General features: G+C 35.4%; 1 protein-coding gene across 2 annotated transcripts in view; it reads left to right on the top strand.

Annotated features, from left to right (window-relative positions):
• Window positions 1-14,667, top strand: part of LOC111045602 (breast cancer anti-estrogen resistance protein 1) — a 33,608-nt gene extending 18,941 nt beyond the window's left edge. The window contains exons 7-10 of one of the 2 annotated variants that reach the window (XR_005571301.1): window positions 254-471; window positions 3,427-3,660; window positions 8,462-10,402; window positions 13,843-14,667. Coding sequence is in view for 1 of the 2 variants with exons in the window: in XM_022331049.2 (XP_022186741.1) it covers window positions 254-471; window positions 3,427-3,660; window positions 8,462-8,854 (845 nt within the window). In the remaining variant the exon portion in view is untranslated. Of the gene's footprint in view, window positions 1-253; window positions 472-3,426; window positions 3,661-8,461; window positions 10,851-13,842 lie in introns of those variants that run through there. The other variant, XM_022331049.2, reaches the window with a different exon arrangement.

The following is a 14,667-nucleotide window of genomic DNA, read 5'->3' as shown; positions in this document are numbered from 1 at the left end:
TAGGTCTGGTTTCAAGGATACTCATTGAATCTATTGGACCATCTAACAAAATTAAAAATCTATAATTCAACTTCAAATTGCAATTTTGAAGTGGAATGCTTTAGTTTGAAATAAAATTTGCATCTATCCTTAGTATATGGACTATTTATGTGACAAAATTTACAAACAGAACTTTCTTTGGGTGATTGTCTATTTTTCTTTTGTGAATATTGTATCTGTTTGCCTTGCCTTATCTAGTGAATATTGATTACAGGTTTGTGTGGGAAGCTGCAACCGCTGGTGAAAGCGCTGCGCACAGGTGACAAGCTGGTGCAGGAAACGTGCAACTCGCTGGAGTCGATGAACTGGTCGGTCGACCAATTGTGTCGAGTCGACAGCGATGGGAACCAACTGCCCGACGCACTCGATCAGCTGGTCGCCACTGCCAAGGCTCTCACCGAGGACGTCAAGCAAACCGCATCTTTCATTCAGGTATTGTGGTTTAAATTATATTCCAACTAGCTGCAGGTAACCCGTCCTTTGCCCTGGGGAAAATGTGTTGTCAAATGCAATCCCCTTATGTCCAGTAAACATAAAAAATAGAATAAATACTTATTTATTTTTCAGTCAAAATTACGTGAATAATCTTCATCAGAGTTGAATTTCCAAATAAAAGAGTTTGATTGGTCTCGAACCCGCAACCTTTGATTCATAGTCTCGTGTGCTACCAACTAAGCTACGGAATCACTTGGAGAAAACTCTGATTGGTTGGGCTCCATCAACTTCGAATCACTAATAGAATAATTTTTTTAATTATTTAATTACAATTGTTGATAAATAGCGATGAAAATAAGCCTTATCCATCCCTTGGTAAATTCAGAATCTTTATGAAAAATTGCAAATTAATCTCCTATTGTGCACATGTCTAGGCCAACTATTTTCTTTTTCCATGTTGAAGTCTCATTGGACTACATAAGCTCAACACACCTCCACATAAATCTGCAAATATGTGAAAGGTTTTGACAGATGAATTCAAGTAATTTGTGAAGAAATGGCTCAACATGGAAGCTACATCATCTGATCCTTTCTTTCCAACGGTTTGATCATAAGTGTACATTATTGATTCCCCAGTAGAAAGCACATATACATTGAATATGTAAAAAGTCAGTTGCCTTTTGAAGTATACTTCACTTGTTGTTATGTTCGGTATGGTGAGGTTCTTTCCAAAATCAATTGCAATAGCCTCAGTGGTATTATCTTTACTGGATTCTTTCTTTGCATTTCGTTTCATCTTATAAAACCAATCAGCTTTTTTCAGATGATATGTTCTTTCATCTTCCATTTTTTTTAAACTACATTGAAGTTTAGCTTTTTCTTCTTCATTCCTTTTTGTAGATAGCTTTCTTTCTGTCTCAGATAATTTGGCCTTCTGCTCATCACACCAGCAACAGGTATCTGTTCTTGGATACCCGAATCCAATGTTGAATTCAGATCCAAAAAATGGCGGAATGTTTCATATGAAATTTTTATTCCAGGGTGCTTTTCCAAAAACATTGCAAGCAGCTTTTTAATATTACATTCAGCAGGCAAATATATCTTTTTTGAATCTTTTAAACTGTAATGAGCTGTACGGCCTTTTAGGGATCCTAAAAAAGTCACTATTGCATTATATGTATCGGTAGATAACTTGTGAGGGCGGTTTGAATGTTTCCCACGATTATCAATAGGTGGTACTCCTGATGTTCTTAGAGCCGATTTTATTGTATGCAGCCGAAATGGTTTGACCCCAAAGAGTGCTTGAAAACTTTTGAAACAAACTGGCACTTCCACAGCAGACCCATTTCTAATCACCCTAACCTTATAGCTGTAAGAACTCTCATTTAATCTAGCTAACTCTTCTGCTTTCCTTGGCCTACGCTGTGCAACTGGTTGTAGTGAAATCAGTCCTGACAAATAACTGTTCTGTGCATTGACACCACCTTCACAACCAATATCATTAAACCGCTTTATTAAATAAAATCTTTCCTCAAAACTGATAGTCTTGAAACACTCATATCTTTTACATTGACAGTCTGGTCCGGTTTCATGTGTAGAAGCACGAAGTTTCTTAGAAGCATCACTAACCCTTCCAAATTGTTTCCGTTTCTTGCTTGATTTTATTTCAGTAGATCGAACATTTTCGTCACTATCACTGCTGTCTGACACAAATTCCGAATCAATCATTATTGAAAAATAATGCAATACTTATACTTCACAAAATAAACTAATTCGACAGTATCTAACCATGGAATTGACTAATTAATTTGCTAACAATCAACGAATCAACACAACTCAGCTGCTAACAGAATGGTGACAGCTGGCGCGTCGTCTGCTAAATAACTGACTGAGTTGTATTTTCCCCTGAATCAACTTGACTGAGTTGTTTCTTCCCCAGCACCACTAACTAAAACATATGAATAACACATAACAGAGTTTTTTTCCCGCGCATACTTCAGGATGTTAAAGTACTTGTTTCGAAGAATAATATGCCACCTAGAACTCATTTTTTCAATTTTTTTGACTGAGTTGGGTTTTCCCCTGTGCCCTTCAATTGTTTATTTATATAGTGAATAGTATCGGCTGCACTCCTTAATTCCACTACTGAGCTCTAAATGGTTTCATGTTAATAGTGACTCTTCTCTGATAACGTACACGATATGCTTCAAACACGCTCCTCCACTTCCGTATCGGTCCTCTTTTTCTACTTTTTCTTACCCAGATCACAGGCAACACATTCCACGACAATAATAACGGGGAGGATTTTTAACTTCGATTGGTGAATTCATTAGGATTGGTGATGTATTCTTCACTGTATTATGTGTATTTGTTCATTTACCAATAAATCGATTGAATAGAAGCAAGCAATTGCTAATTCTAAGCTATTTCCAAGCAACTGCTAGGATTCGAGTGAGCTGTATAATCTTATCTATATAACTAAAACTAATGACTTTTTGCTAGTGATTAGATTCTAGTTTACATTCAATTGACTCAATGTGTAATATTATCTTTTGGTGAGAAGTTCCATTCTATTACACTCTTCTAAATATCATTCATCTTTCTCAAATCTTTCTAAAAAATCAGAAAATATTTTAAAAGCAATATTCTTTGTTCGTAATACATATGACTCTTGGTAAACTAATGGAGATACAGATCAATAATTAAGGGCTAAATCACACGAAGCATTTTTCAGTTGGCAGGGTAGGATGCTTTCCAATTAGTTGATTATCAGCTAATCCCCGAATGCCAACCCAATCAGCCAATCTGAGAGCTTCTTGCCCTGCCGGCTCGTCTCCAAAACGCCTCATGTGGCCTGGCCCTAATAGTCTCGTTGAAAACGCCATGAAAATTAAATTATCGATCTAATGTTAGGTTAGGTTAGTTTATAAAAGTAGCTGCCTGGTGTTACAGGGCAACTCAACACTACTATTCAAACGAGGCGCAACATCGCCGAACAGAGGCGAGTGGCTGGACGACTATGACTACGTGAATCTGGAGTCGAAGGACAGTGTTGCCAAGCAGCATGCCGAGATAAGCGAGTCACTGCCGCCCGAACTGAGCAAGTCTTACGATGCCCTTGTGCGCGAGGCTGAGGCAGTTGCCATCTCCAATAGCCACCCCAAAGCTGATGACAGTGATCGACAGGTCAGTCTTTTCATGTTGAAGCAATTGGTCATTCCACCAATTTATCAGTGTAACACATTGTAAGACTAAACTACCGCAAGACTTAAATTGAAAAATTGTCAAATAACTAATAGTCAGGGCGCAAATGTCCTGAATAAGGCACTCCGTGGTCATTTTTGAGTAACAGCCGTGGAAGATGTCTCAATTTCTTCGTTAGATCAAGCATAATAATGATTGTGATGATGATAAGTAGTCGAAATCACAGGCAAACACCTCGGAAACAAGATGGCCGCCAAAATTTTCAGGGTTTTGCTATATCGCTTGTATTTCAATAACCGTTCAAGATATTGAACCGTTTTTTTAGACGAAAATATTTTTAATATCTTCCTCTACAATTTTTGTTTCATAAAATTTTCCTCTAAACGCATAATTTTTTAGTTATAACCTTCAAAAGCCCAAAAAAACTTTTTTCTAAATTTGTTCAAATTTCATTCCATTATAACTTTTTTTGTGCAAGAGATACAGAGAAATTTTAAATCTATGAAATTTAGAGCGTTTTTCAACTTTGTAACGATATATCTTCATGCGCTGTACGTCGAAAAATGAGTTCTCCAGCGCCCTCCAAAGAAAACCCTGCATGATTTCTGGTGCGTTTTTCCATAAGCATGAGGTAACAAGCTAGAACTATAAAATCGATTTTTCCATGACTACTTTAAGATAGAGACTTGCAAATTGTCTCAATCTCTTCGTTACAACAAGACGAATAAGAATATTGATGATGGAAACAACGAAAATTATCGACATCATTGAAAAATACAAGATGGCGGTCATTATTGACAGACATTTTTATATCGCTTGTTATTCAGTTATTGTGAGAGATATCGGATCGGTTTTACCACTAAAGTGTTTAGAATGTGTTTGACCAAACAATGATGTTCGAGAGAATCATCTCATTTCGACAACTTTTCCCATTATTTATTCAACTTGAAACATACATTTTTCGGGGACAATATTTTACTTTCCACCCTGTATATGTATTCGCAGTAGACAAACACTAGTATTATTGGCTACTAGTTTGTCGTAAAATATTCCCAAAGCTTCAAAATGGTATCTGGTTGGAGGCTAAGTCCATATTTTACGGCTGGAGTGTCATCGGAAAAAGAGTAAAATGTACTGTTTTCAGCGGAAAACACGCTTTTTCTACCATATGCCGATCTCAACAATTAGAAAACCGTGTAACTCATAACTCCTTGAAGGTACAGACTTGGAAATGGTATCAATCTCTTTGTAATTATGTGCAGAAAGAGAATATCCATGATGGCAATCTCAAAAATGTTTGACATGATGAAAAAAACAAGATGGCGGCAAAAATATATCGATTTTCAAGAAATCGTCTGCAATTCTAATAATGTCGAGGATATCGGATCAATTCAGCCATCTGGAAGCTCCAAAATAATCATACAACAATATCCGAAAGATTTATCCAATTCCACGAACTTTTACTATGGTGAATATAACTTCAAACTCTTGAAATCCGATTTTGGCCGCCATCTTGGATTTTTCTATGATGACAAACATTTTTGAGATTGATATCATGGATAATCTATTTCCACAGATCTTTACGAAGAGATTGATACCATTTTCAGGTCTGTATCATCAAAGGGTCATGAGTTACATGGTTTTCTAATTGTTTAAGGTTTGGCATTATAGTGAAAAAAGAGTGTTTTCAGCTGCTAACAGTAGTTTTTTTCTCATTTTCCAATGACGCTCCAGCAGTAGAAGATGGACTTACAGCCTTCAACTAGATGTCATTTTCAAGCTTGCATAATATTCTACAGCACTGTGTCAATAATATTGGTGTTTGTTCACTCTGAATACATTTAAAGAGTGAAAAATAAATTGTTGACCCCAAAAAGTCTAATTTAAATAGTTTGAAGTTATATTCGCCACAATAAAAGAGGGTGGAATTGGATAAATCTTTCGGATACTGTTGTATGATTATTTTGGAGCTTCCAGATGGCTGAATTGATCCGATATCCTCGACATTATTAGAATTGCAGACGATTTCTTGAAAATCGATATATTTTTGCCGCCATCTTGTTTTTTTTCATCATGTCAAACATTTTTGAGATTGCCATCATGGATATTCTCTTTCTACACATAATTACAAAGAGATTGATACCATTCCCAAGTCTGTACCTTGAAGGAGTCATGAGGTACACGGTACACCTTCCTATTTTCTTCTCCACATCCAATTCATCTTTATAACTAATGCAACAGCCCAGATATGTGAATTGCCCCAGACACTTGCTCCAATACCTTGTTATCTATCACAATCTTCGATCTTATTGGGTGCTATCCTTTAAAGGTCGTGATTTTTGTTTTCTCCCTTGATATCTTGAACTAGAAAAAATAAAGATAAATATGGTATGAATAGTAGGAGATGTCTATAGGACTTGAAAGTTATTATTCACCTCTTGGAAAAAATACTCACAAAGTTGTTAACATTGAAAAGAAAGAATAAATTTTCAGGGCCGGTTTCCGAGCTCGAGATTTAGCCAAGTTCCGAACTTTAAACAGCTGGAGTCAGAAAATTGGCTTTCCGAAACGGGGCGTAGTCGTAGTCATTGTCATAGTCATGTTTAGCCGGCTCCAGACATGTGTCATTCGGCAAACACCAAGCCGCGACTCGCCGAATCGCGAGTAGTGTGGATGGATGTTTGTCTATTCGGCAAGCAGCGAACATTCGTGCTCGTTGTTTCCCGTTAAGCCGGCTCCAGACATGTGTCATTCGGCAAGCAGCGAATGTTCGGCGTTCGGCGAACTATTCGTCTAGATATGTGCCAATTAACGAGCACACATCTACACACATGCTTGGTTGGCCGAGCAGTTGCACGTTTTGGGAATAGCAAACTCGTCAACTGAATGTCATCTACTGTCAACATGAAACAGCTGTTATGTAGCTAAGGTGAACGTGATATTTTCGAGCTCAAAATTTAAGTGGTTTCATTCTTTATTTTGTGAATTTAAAGTTTGTTTCATGTTTTTACGAAAGTTTTACTGTCAATCTATCCAAATTTAAAATTGTTTTATTATAATCTATATTCTCAGATTGTGATTTGGTGTAGAAATTGAATTGAAATGTATGATATTTGGACAATTTGAAACTACTTAAATTAGGAAATTGGAAAAGTTTTAGGCAATAGCCTGTTTTTTCTTTTTCGATCATTGTATTGTTTGTGGTAACCAAATAAATGAATAAAATGATATGGATCTCGATATTGAAGATGCTCTTCTTGCTTATCCTGCTTTTATAAATAAATTAAACTAACCGGGTCAGTAACTGTATAGGACATGGAAAGCCCTAGAATTTTAACTTCAATTGATTAAAAAAAATATTTGCAGAAATTTTGAAAACATTTTAATAATTTAGTAACCTGGACGGGACTGGTTATTATCTAGTTTCTATTATCTAGTTTAAGGGTCTATTTTAAAAGTTGACTAATTAAAAACTTGAGCGAGTAGAATCTTGAAGAGCTTGAAGTAGGCCTAAAACCATCTTCGGTTAATTATATGCAAAATTTCAAGTTAATTTCAGTCCACTAGTTTAGGTGTGATGATGCATGAAACATAATTTTCCTATCCCGTACGTGTACAAGACAGTTTTTTCTTTATTATAATATAGATAAGTTCTTCAACTTGGTACTAACATTATGTTAAGAAAATGACAGAACTCAATTCCTGTTTAGAAACCTTCCTCAACTTGATGCCAACCTTACAAAATTGGACTGGGTATTAATTTTAGTTATCAATTTCAACCATCTGTTTCGAAGAGGTAGTATCTCTAGATTATATTTCTATATTAACATATAGTATGTACATTTCACATGAACATTCGTCCTTTTTGATGTGTTCAAAAGTCCCACATCGACCGGGAAAACAACGAGCATTAATGTTCACTGCTTGCCGAATACCAAACATCCATCCACACTACTCGTGATTGGGCGAGTGCTAGGTGTTCGCCGAATGCCGCATGTCTGGAGCCGGCTGAAACAACGAGCACGAATTTTCGCTGCTTGCTGAATAGACAAACATCCATCCACACTACTAGCGATTCGGAGAGTCGCTGCTCGGTGTTTGCCGAATGATGCATGTCTGGAGCCGGCTTTAATTGTCTGTCTTTTGCACACATCAAAGTGGACGAATGTTCGGCAAAAGGCGAACTTTCCCTCATCCACACATTTGGCTTGGAGCTTGTATAATTTTGTTGTTTCGGCGAATAGCAAAACGAATAGTTCGCCGAACGCCGAACAGTCGGTGCTTGCCGAATGACTCATCTCTGGAGCCGGCTTTTGAATAATTCCGAAATAGAGTAAAGTTTCAGCTATTTTGAATGATTTAGGAATGGAGAATTTTAAATTCGTCAAGGAGAAACGTTTCCAATTGTAGAAATAAGAAAATTGTTATAAAAACTGCGACTACGCCCCGTTTCGGAAAGCCAATTTTCTGACTCCAGCTTTTTAAAATCTAGAATTTAGCTAAATCCGGAGCTCGGAATCCGGTCCTTAGAGCTCCAATAAGATTACACCGATCAGCTGGTTTCAAGTTTGTTACTGCGCATCTTTTCTTGAATACTACCTTCTATTCCACTTTCCTTGGGAACAACCAGTATAATTGTATTCCAGGTACATTGGATACTACTATCACAAGTTCAAATCAGCTGTAAACCCGATTTTGAGAAAAATGAGTTGGACCACTTTGATTCTCACCCCCTCATTCCGTAATTAATTTTATTGGGTTGTAACATCAAATTATGTTTTAGGTACTGGTATTCTACATGGCGCAGTGTTCAACGCACACATCACACTTGACGCATGCAATCGACGCCTTCCTGCAGACGGTGGAGCACAACCAGCCACCGAAGGTGTTCCTGGCACACGGTAAGTTCGTGGTGCTCAGTGCACACCGGCTGGTGCACATTGGCGATTCCGTGCACAGAAACGTGTCTCGCACTGATGTGCGCAATAAAGTGCTGCAGTGCGCCAACCAGCTCTCCGAGGCGTTGGCGACAACTGTCCACAAAACAAAAATGGCGGCTCTACAATTTCCCAGCGTAACTGCTGTTCAAGAAATGATTGACTCTGTTGTTGATATCTCGCATCTTGCGCGCGATTTGAAGATGACATTGGTTGCAGCTGTACAGCAACAAATGTAATTCATTGATTATTTTACTATAACAATTACTATTTAAACTTTTGCTATTTTCCTACTAGAATGGTATTCCATGCCCATGTCATTCCAATGGCAGCCATTCATTTGCATGACTATGATTCATGGTTGAGTAACTCCATAAGTTTACCGAGAAGCAACTCAGTTTTGTATTTGTATAATCTATTATTCCACTGGATGAAATTAAAAAAGTATAAAATTGAGCTCAATCAAGTATATACTTTAAAATCAAAATAGATATATGTGGAGAAGGAAGAAGATGTGTTTGAAGAACATAAGTGTGAATCTGAACGCCTCAAGGACGAGTGAAACTTATAGAGTAGGTCAACCATAAATAATCTGTCATGCAGCTTTTCAAAGTATGGAGTATTTATATAAGATATAAGGGGTATTCACAATTTCCAACAAAGCTAGCTTACTCGTGTCATTTGATAAATTGTTATTCGATAAGTTTGAAATCAGCCTGGTGATAGTTCATTGGAAAAATCAGGATAGCAGATCATGCCGGTTTGAGTTCGTGAATTTGCCTATATTCGTTAAATCATGGATTTACTATTACCGTGATTAACTTATCGTTAGTCACGCAACTTTTGTTAATCAACTTATACAGTTCCAGCAAGTTGGAATGTTGGAACAACACAGTGAATGCCCCTAACGTAAACTCATGGTTGTCTATTGCTGTGTGTAACTAGTACCTACTTATTTCAACATAGTGTAATATTTATAGTTATTGTAAATATTAAAACATCATCACTTAGAACAATGATATTGACAAAGACCATTTTTCTTTTTCCACCCCACATCTGCCAAAACCTTCAAATTTATTTATACATTGATAGATACAATATCATCAAATACGGGAAGAAATGAAAAAATGCTTCCATTTTCATAGTTTTCATGCTATCTTATCTTAGATTTCTTGAGAACTTTATTTATCAATTAATTTTACAAATAGTTTATATATTATTAGCTTCAGAAACATTAAAAAATCTTTAAATGTATGCGATCTTAGAGTATTAGTACTTATTTGTATTTAGTGAAAAATTACATGTATAAATTACTAAATATTTTACCATAGGTGACAAATATGAAGAAGCTATACTAGATAATATTTAGATTAATGAGAATGAATCATTTGTGATGAATTTATTTATTTTTGTCTATAATTTTAAATTTAAGATGATCATTTCCAATATTGATAACTAACCACTCATTATTAATGTCGCTAACGGTTTTTAACTGGAATTTGACAAATTTAAAATGTTTTTCACTGAAGTGCAACAAATCAATTTAATTCAAGAAAAATGTTTCGGAACTTCTTCAATTTCCAGATGGATTGGAACTAAAACTAAATGTACTGTGCATCACACGAAATGATTATTTTTTAAAATGTCTAGGGACTATCTGAAAAACCTCAGACGCTTTGAGATTTCTTCGCGCATTACAAAACTAAACTGCGAATGGCATTCTAAATCAACTAAATGTCGCCTAGTACAATAATCTGCTTTGTTTTTTTTTTCATTTACAGTAATAGGTTTTTGTTAATTTTCACTTGTCAAATTATTGTTGAAAATATATTAAATTTGAAGACTTCTTACTAATATGAGAAAAACTAAAATGTGCGATTGGTTTAAAACTGGAAACATGCTAATTGATGACACATCTAGTTCTGCACTAGACAGACCACGAGCAGCGCAAAGTGCCACTAGCTTTAAATGTTGCATGAATTGAAAATTCCTGTAATATTCTTCCAACGCTTTAATTTTAAACGTTCCTATTTTTGTTATGTATTAAAAATTAATAAATTTTAATTAATATGAGTTTCATAAAAAAACTATGTTAGTAGATGATTATAAATGATAAACTATTCAAGACTCCAAAGGTCTTCCAAATTCTACAACTGTTTGTGCAATAATGTATTTAAATTTATATGAATGTAGCAGTCTCATTTTTGTAACCTCAATAAAATTAATACATCTATTTTTTATTGTTTTAATGGAACTAACCCATTTAAAAACAATGTATATAAACGCAAGCTCCTAGTATGATTAATGTGAGTAACTTTGAATTTAAAATTATCAGACGTTATTGATATTCTAAAGTTTTTCATGTGTGAATCATTCATACAGAAGTGGATTGGAGTTGCACGGACTTATACACATAAATAACTTGAAATCCATATTAAGACGTTCAAATGGTCGAGTTGCTTTGATAAGGCGGCCAGTTCCTTTGGCGTAGCGTGGTTTCATTTCAGAACATTTGGAACATACTTCTTTTACATCATCTATTGAATATGGTAAGTTCTTTGTTTTGGTCCATGATGGAGTCGAGTAACTCCTGGATGACACAGGTCCTCATGAATTTTTATCAGTTTCTTTATATCTGTATGGCATCCAACAGTGGCACAGACTCTTGATAGTGTATCTGCTGGTATATTCTCTTTTCCAACTCTATAAATTATATTGAACTTATATTCTGACAATTCAAGGCACCATCGTTGGATTTTGTCATTCTTAATCTTGCTGGTTTGTTTATTACTAAACATGAATGAAACTGATTTCTGGTCTGTGATAAGTGTAAATTCTCGTCCAAGTAAGTAATGTCGCCATTTCCTGATTGATTCCACAATGGCATAAGCTTCTTTTTCCACTGCAGAGTGCCTAGTTTCAGATGTGGAAAGAGTTCTTGAGAAAAACGCCACTGGTCTCTCATTCTGTGTTAATACTGCTCCAATAGCGTAATCTGAGGCATCAGTTTCCAAAGTGAACGGGACTTTTTCATCAATGTGCACTAGAACTGCAGATCCTATTTCTTTCTTTAATGATTCAAATATATTTCTGCATTCTTCATTCAACGGGAAGTGAGTATTATGCACAAGTGGATGGATCTTTTTTGAAAATTCTTTTATCCATTTGGAGTAGTGTGCAAGCATTCCAAGGACACGCTTCAATTCTTTCTGATTTTTTGGAGCTGGTAAGTCAAGGAGTGGTTTCAATCGATCTGGATCGGGCTTAATCATACCCTGACCAATTTCGAATCCCAGAAAGGTTAAATTCTCCATAGATATTTTACACTTTTCTTCATTAATCGTGAGGCCATATTTTTCTGTTGCTCTCCAGAATTTTCTAAATTTTCATCATGTTCTTCTTGGGTCCTTCCGCATACAATAATATCATCTAAATAGGCATAACATGATGTCAAATTTTCTTGTTCTATGATTTGATCAATCACTTTCTGGAAAGCAGCTACTCCATTCGTGACTCCGAACGGAATTCTTTTGAATTGATACAGTTTGTGTCCAACTTCAAATGCGGTGAAATGCCTTTCCTCAGGCAAGATTGGTATCTGGTGATAGGCAGATTTCAGGTCAATAGATGAGAATATTTTATATTGCGCTACCTTATTGACTAATTCTTCCATTAGTGGTAGTGGATAGGCATCCAAATTCGTGAATTTGTTGATGGTCTGTGAATAGTCAATCACCATACGTTTCTTTTGGTTCTCTCTTGAAGTAACAAATGCTTGAGCTCTCCAAGAAGAATGACTATTTTCTATAATATCAGCATCTTTAAGCCGTTTGACTTCATTCATCATAAACAAGTAATCCTCTTCTGAATGTCGTCTCGATTTAGTTATTATAGGCCGACAGTCCGGTTGAAGATCACGAAACAATGAGACAGGTTCTACTGTAGCTTGGGCTAGAGCACACTTTTTAATTTCATAAGTAGGCCTTCTTGCGTCATTGTCTTCATTCAGTTGTAGTGCTGCTTTAGATCCACCGAAATCAAAAGTGATGGATGAAAAGTTCTTTAGAAAATCGTGTCCCAAAATTACACTAGCGCAACATTTGTTCAATACGATCAAAGGAAAATCATTATATTCTTCGTTCTGGAAATATATTTCACTCAAAGCGCACTCAGTTGTTTTAGTGTTGCAGGCACTTGAAGCAAATGTAATCAAATTGGAATATGGCATAGTTTTCATCTTCGATTGTACTACTAGTTTCTTATCTATAAAACTTGCTGTGCTCCCAGTGTCTAATAGTGCCAATGTATCTATTCCATTAACACATATAGGAACAAGACATTTTGAGAGGTCAGTGCTGGTATTGCTGCTGAAATTACTGTGGCAGATACCATTTGGTTTTTTTATCGTTTCGTGCTCTGCATACTTTTGAAAAATGGCCTATTCGATTACAAGTTAGGCATGGTTGTCCTTTTGCTGGGCATTGGCTATTATCAGTATGATTATTATAGCCACAAAATCTGCATTGAATCTTCTTTTGGTAAGACTTACGGACTAAAGTCGTTTTCTCGGTATTTTTATTCTCGTTTGCTAGGACTGTGTTAACATATTCTGAACTGGTTTCGTATTCTTTAGCAATGTTTTCAGCATTCTCTAACATTCGTGCTTGTGAGATAGCGTCTTGCAAAGTTAGCGATTTCATTTCGAAAAGATGTTGTCTGATTTTCGATGATTCTAATCCGGAGATGAACACGTCTCGGATATATTCACTTTTGTTATCGTCAGCCGTGACTGCTTGAAAGTTACATGGTAAACTTAGCCGTTTTAGTTTATTATAGAATTGATCAATTGATTCTCCATGGGTTTGTTTTGCTTTAGATAAGCAGTAACGTGCATGTACTACATTTTGAGGTTTTATAAAGCTTTCTTCAAGAGTTGTTATAGCTTCTTCAAATGATATACAATTGCAAATACTTTCAAAAATATTCGGTGACACATAATTGATCAAAACATTCAATTCATCCTTTTTCGGGATTGAACTGTTTTTTAAGAATTTAAAAATGTTACCTTCCAATGTCTCCACGTTTTCGGTGCTTCATCTGAATCTTGGTCAATCGATAAAACTGTTGGTTTCAGTATTTTTCCAAGCATTTGGTTTTGCGAATCGTTTTCTCCTTCACTGACTAAATCTTGACGTTTACTCGTTTTTCTTTTCATTTACAGTAATAGGTTTTTGTTAATTTTCACTTGTCAAATTATTGTTGAAAATATATTAAATTTGAAGACTTCTTACTAATATGAGAAAAACTAAAATGTGCGATTGGTTTAAAACTGGAAACATGCTAATTGATGACACATCTAGTTCTGCACTAGACAGACCATGAGCAGCGCAAAGTGCCACTAGCTTTAAATGTTGCATGAATTGAAAATTCCTGTAATATTCTTCCAACGCTTTAATTTTAAACGTTCCTATTTTTGTTATGTATTAAAAATAAATAAATTTTAATTAATATGAGTTTCATAAAAAAACTATGTTAGTAGATGATTATAAATGATAAACTATTCAAGACTCCAAAGGTCTTCCAAATTCTACAACTGTTTGTGCAATAATGTATTTAAATTTATATGAATGTAGCAGTCTCATTTTTGTAATCTCAATAAAATTAATACATCTATTTTTTATTGTTTTAATGGAACTAACCCATTTAAAAACAATGTATATAAACGCAAGCTCCTAGTATGATTAATGTGAGTAACTTTGAATTTAAAATTATCAGACGTTATTGATATTCTAAAGTTTTTCATGTGTGAATCATTCATACAGAAGTGGATTGGAGTTGCACGGACTTATACACATAAATAACTTAGCCAGAGTCGTTGTCCGTTTCGTTGGACAACAAAATTGACTCAATCCTTCGTCCTTTTTTAGGATACAAAAAAAATAACATTGACAGTGCATAATAATTTTTTGGGAGATTTATCATTTAGTCAGCTAAAGAATTCATTGTATGCAATTACTACAGTAGCCGAGGTAAATGGGAGGAATTTACTTTA

Source organism: Nilaparvata lugens, chromosome 5 (genome assembly GCF_014356525.2).
Source record: "Nilaparvata lugens isolate BPH chromosome 5, ASM1435652v1, whole genome shotgun sequence".
Classification (NCBI taxonomy): domain Eukaryota; kingdom Metazoa; phylum Arthropoda; class Insecta; order Hemiptera; family Delphacidae; genus Nilaparvata; species Nilaparvata lugens.
The sequence above is the reverse complement of the archived record's forward strand: the minus strand, read 5'-3'. Positions and strand labels throughout refer to the sequence as shown.